This window comes from Corvus brachyrhynchos, unplaced genomic scaffold (assembly GCF_000691975.1).
Source record: "Corvus brachyrhynchos isolate BGI_N302 unplaced genomic scaffold, ASM69197v1 scaffold280, whole genome shotgun sequence".
Lineage (NCBI taxonomy): Eukaryota > Metazoa > Chordata > Aves > Passeriformes > Corvidae > Corvus > Corvus brachyrhynchos.
In genome coordinates this window covers 1,077,194-1,080,874 of record NW_008236198.1, presented here as the reverse complement: position 1 = coordinate 1,080,874, position 3,681 = coordinate 1,077,194, and the positions used below count along the sequence as shown (strand labels likewise).

General features: G+C 47.0%; 1 protein-coding gene across 1 annotated transcript in view; it reads right to left on the bottom strand.

Moving 5' to 3' along the window:
* Nucleotides 1-3,670, bottom strand: part of LRRC40 (leucine rich repeat containing 40) — a 12,136-nt gene extending 8,466 nt beyond the window's left edge. The window contains exons 1-6 of the mRNA XM_017740965.1: nucleotides 3,155-3,670; nucleotides 2,812-2,885; nucleotides 1,975-2,104; nucleotides 1,491-1,614; nucleotides 1,110-1,252; nucleotides 480-652 (exon numbers count right to left, since the gene is read on the bottom strand). Of these exons, the coding sequence (XP_017596454.1) occupies nucleotides 480-652; nucleotides 1,110-1,252; nucleotides 1,491-1,614; nucleotides 1,975-2,104; nucleotides 2,812-2,885; nucleotides 3,155-3,535 (1,025 nt within the window). The 5' untranslated portion in view covers nucleotides 3,536-3,670. The remainder of the gene's footprint in view (nucleotides 1-479; nucleotides 653-1,109; nucleotides 1,253-1,490; nucleotides 1,615-1,974; nucleotides 2,105-2,811; nucleotides 2,886-3,154) is intronic.
* Nucleotides 3,671-3,681: the final 11 nt, after the last annotated feature.

The following is a 3,681-nucleotide window of genomic DNA, read 5'->3' as shown; positions in this document are numbered from 1 at the left end:
TGCCCTGGCCCAGCCTGAGGCCGTTCCCTCTCCTCCTGTCCCTGTTCCCTGCCAGCAGAGCCCGACCCCCCCGCCTCCCCCCTCCTGTCAGGGACTTGTGCAGAGCCACAAGGTCCCCCCTGAGCCTCCTTTGCTCCAGCCTGAGCCCCTTCCCCAGCTCCCTCAGCCTCTCCTGGGGCTCCGGCCCCTTCCCAGCTTCCTCAGGAATTCTCCTGGGGCTCCAGCCCCTTCCCAACTCCCTCAGCCTCTCCTGGGGCTCGACTCTTCCCCAACTCCCTCAGCTGCTCCTCACAGTGCTTCCATGTCATATGTAAGTCACACACAGAACACAGAACATTTAAGAACTCCCAGTTTGATCACAGCAATCCCACAACATACAGAGGGTTCCTTCATTTTATGACTGAGTCATTCCTTAACTGCCCTTCCCCCAGGAAGGAGGAGCTGCCACCACCCAGCCCCAGCCCAGGTGCCACTATTACCTACTGATGTCATTGTTGGCCAGGTCGAGTCTCTCCAGCTTCTGCAGCACCGTGATCTCCTCAGGCACTGCCTTGATCTTGTTGTCCCTGAGCTCCAGCACGCACAGGGAGCTCAGCTGTTTCAGATTCTCTGCATTCAGGATTTCAATCTGATTCTCGCCAGCGTGCAATTCCTATGGGAACAAAGAGCACCACTACTGTGGCCAAATTACTTTATAACTTCTCTCCTAAATCATGACACCAGCAGTCATCAGTATGATGATGTGTTTTTTCTCTGTAGTTACAAAGAAAAAAACGATAATGAACAAAGTGAATTTATCCAGAAAACGTTCCCAGAGATAAAAAATAACTGCTGCAGGCAATATTAGATCCAGCTTTCAGCCACTCCTCTCCTAAATACTTTTTATTTTCCAAATCTGGAAAGTTGTGCAAACTCATCTTTCAAAAGGCGGAACAATGAGGACACTAAGAGAAGTTGCACGTGGGGATGCATTAAACAGAGTTCTAAGCACAGAGTTGCCATCTGGTTCTGATCACAGCACCTCACAAAAGCTTGTGTTCAAAGTAACTGTCACTATTTCAAAGTTCACAGCAAATGCATCTCCAGCAGAGCAGCCATTCCCAGCTCACCTTCAGCAACTTGCAGGAGGGAAACTCTGGCAAGGAACGCAGTTTGTTTTTCCTCAGGTAAAGCTGCTCCAGGGATGCCATGGTTGCTAGTTTAGAAGGTACTGTTTCCAGGTAATTTTTGGTACAGTCCAGCAGTCTCAAGCCTGTGGAGTTAAACATGCAGTGACAGAAAGAGGAGAAAATAAAAATACCTTTCTACAGCAGCATAATTATCCTGGGGTTTAATTTGAAATAAAGGCAACAACATTTTGCCAACAACTCTGATTTTCTTGAGAAAACAGTAACTCCTCAAGGATGTATTTTAAAACCCTGCACTGTATTGCTGAACATAAGCACAGCACTGGCTGTTTGGCATTTAGTAACTCGAGGAAAGTGATTTACTTTTCATGGCACTGAGATCTGCAGGCAGCTCCTTGAGCTGGTTACAGGCCAAATTGAGCCGCACCAAGTTCACCAGCAGAGCACAACTGGTGGGAATGGCTGTGAGCTGGTTGCTGGACACATCCTGCAGATTGAAACAGAGAGAGAGATGAGAGATGTCTGAGAACATCCCAGGAGTGCTGCTAGTGCAAAGTTAATTAGTGGCAGAACAGTAAAATTAGATGGCTGACAACTGGCACAAGTGTGAGAGAAGAAACAATCTCCCAGGGCTGCCAGATCACCGGGGATTTCAGCCTTCCCAAAATACTTGTCAAACCAAGAACAAACTAAAAACAAACCCCACCATGCAATAACTGACATTAGAACAGTCACTGGAATATTCACCAAGTTCTGCCACTGAATCCACAGGATCTTTTAACTGGCAGTGGGGAAACATGGGTAAATCCTTTCCAAACAAAGAAATAGGTTTGAAGTTGTGCTTTACCAGCTCCTCCAAGGTGAGGAGCTGCCCCAGCCTCTCGGGCAGGAGGCTCAGCTCGTTGTGCTGCACCAGGAGGCTCCTCAGACGGGGCAGCTGCAGCAGCTCCTCGGGGAGGCTCCTCAGTTTGTTGTGGCTGGGGTGGAAACATGGAACACAAAGGGAAAGGACGAACACTCAGGAGTTTTTAGGAATGTAACTGCACACAGAACATTTGCATCCCACAGCCTGCTGGTCAGGACACTGCCACCCGTAAGGAAAACCTGGCTCCTGGGAGCAATTAACTATCTTTACTTACTTGGTCAAGAAGACTTTTAATCCTACTCTGAATTTACAACATTCCAGACAGATCCCAGGGTTTTTTTGTTTATGTATTTCTCACATGCAGTGGCAGCATAACCTCTCCTTGTGCACAAATTTACAAAATTACCCCAGTAAACAGAAGATTTTGAACCTTCCAGCACAAACAAGATCTACACAGTTATTTACAATGTGCATTATTCATGACTGGAAATATTTTATCCTCAGAACTGCCAGACTGAAGCAAATAAATGCAGATATTTTGTGTATGATCATTCAGAATATCACTGTTTACATCTTCCAAGCAAGTGTGACTTTGAATATCAGTGAAAACAATTTCAACAAATACAAGGCCACCAGTTTTGATCCAAAACTGATAATATAACATATTATAACATATATAGTATATAATATATAATAATACTCTACAGTGAGTAATCTGGAATTAATTTTTTGAAAGAAAGGTTGATGTCCTGCCATCTCTCACTCACACCTGAAAGTCACTGTAGTATTTCTCACGTTTATTCTGTACCATGGCCTTACCTGACATCGAGTTTCTGGAGATTTTCAAGTTGCCCTAAAGCAGAAGGGAGTGATGTCAGTTGATTGTCATGCACCTGGAAAAGAGAGGTTTTAGAATACAGTTACTAATCTGTACCTTGCACAGCTTTTTCCCAGGCTTCCCCACCCTCACAGGGAACAATTCCTCCCCAGGATCCCATCTGTCCCTGTCCTCTGGCAGTGGGAAGCCATTCCCCCTTGTCCTGGCACTCCAGGCCCTTGTGAAAGAATACACCAGGGAAACGGAAAACAAAGATCCAGGACGACGTTTTCCCACCTCCTACGTGGAAGTATTGTCAGAGCACCAAGGGATCCTTGTACTCACATCCAGCATGGTGAGGGCAGGCAGCAGCTGCACATCCTCCGAGAGGCTCTGCAGCTTGTTGGAGGCCAGGATCAGCTTGGTCAGGTCCGTCTGCTCCCACCAGCGATCGGCAGCTCCGAAGGACAGGTTCTGCTGGGCTTCCTCCGGGACGTCCAGGTTAATCCTCCACACGTGCTCGGGCACTGCAGCACAAACACAGGCGTCAGCTGAACCCCAAAGGTGTTTGCTGCAAGCTTCCACTATCAGCGTGCTTTCCATAAATAAAATCACAGAGTGGGTTGGAAGGGACCTTAATGATCGTCTAGTTCCAATCATATACAGAGATGGATGTATATACGTGGATGTATACATGCATGTGCATACATAAATACATATATACATACAATACACACATCCCTATAGTCACCCTGCAGTCCGTTGTGTTCAAGACACACTTTTGCAGGGCTGACAAGAAGCCGATGGAAACACGCCAGAAACAGACAAAAGTGAGTCGATTGCGAGCAGATGGCGCTCCCCGGGAGCAGCTC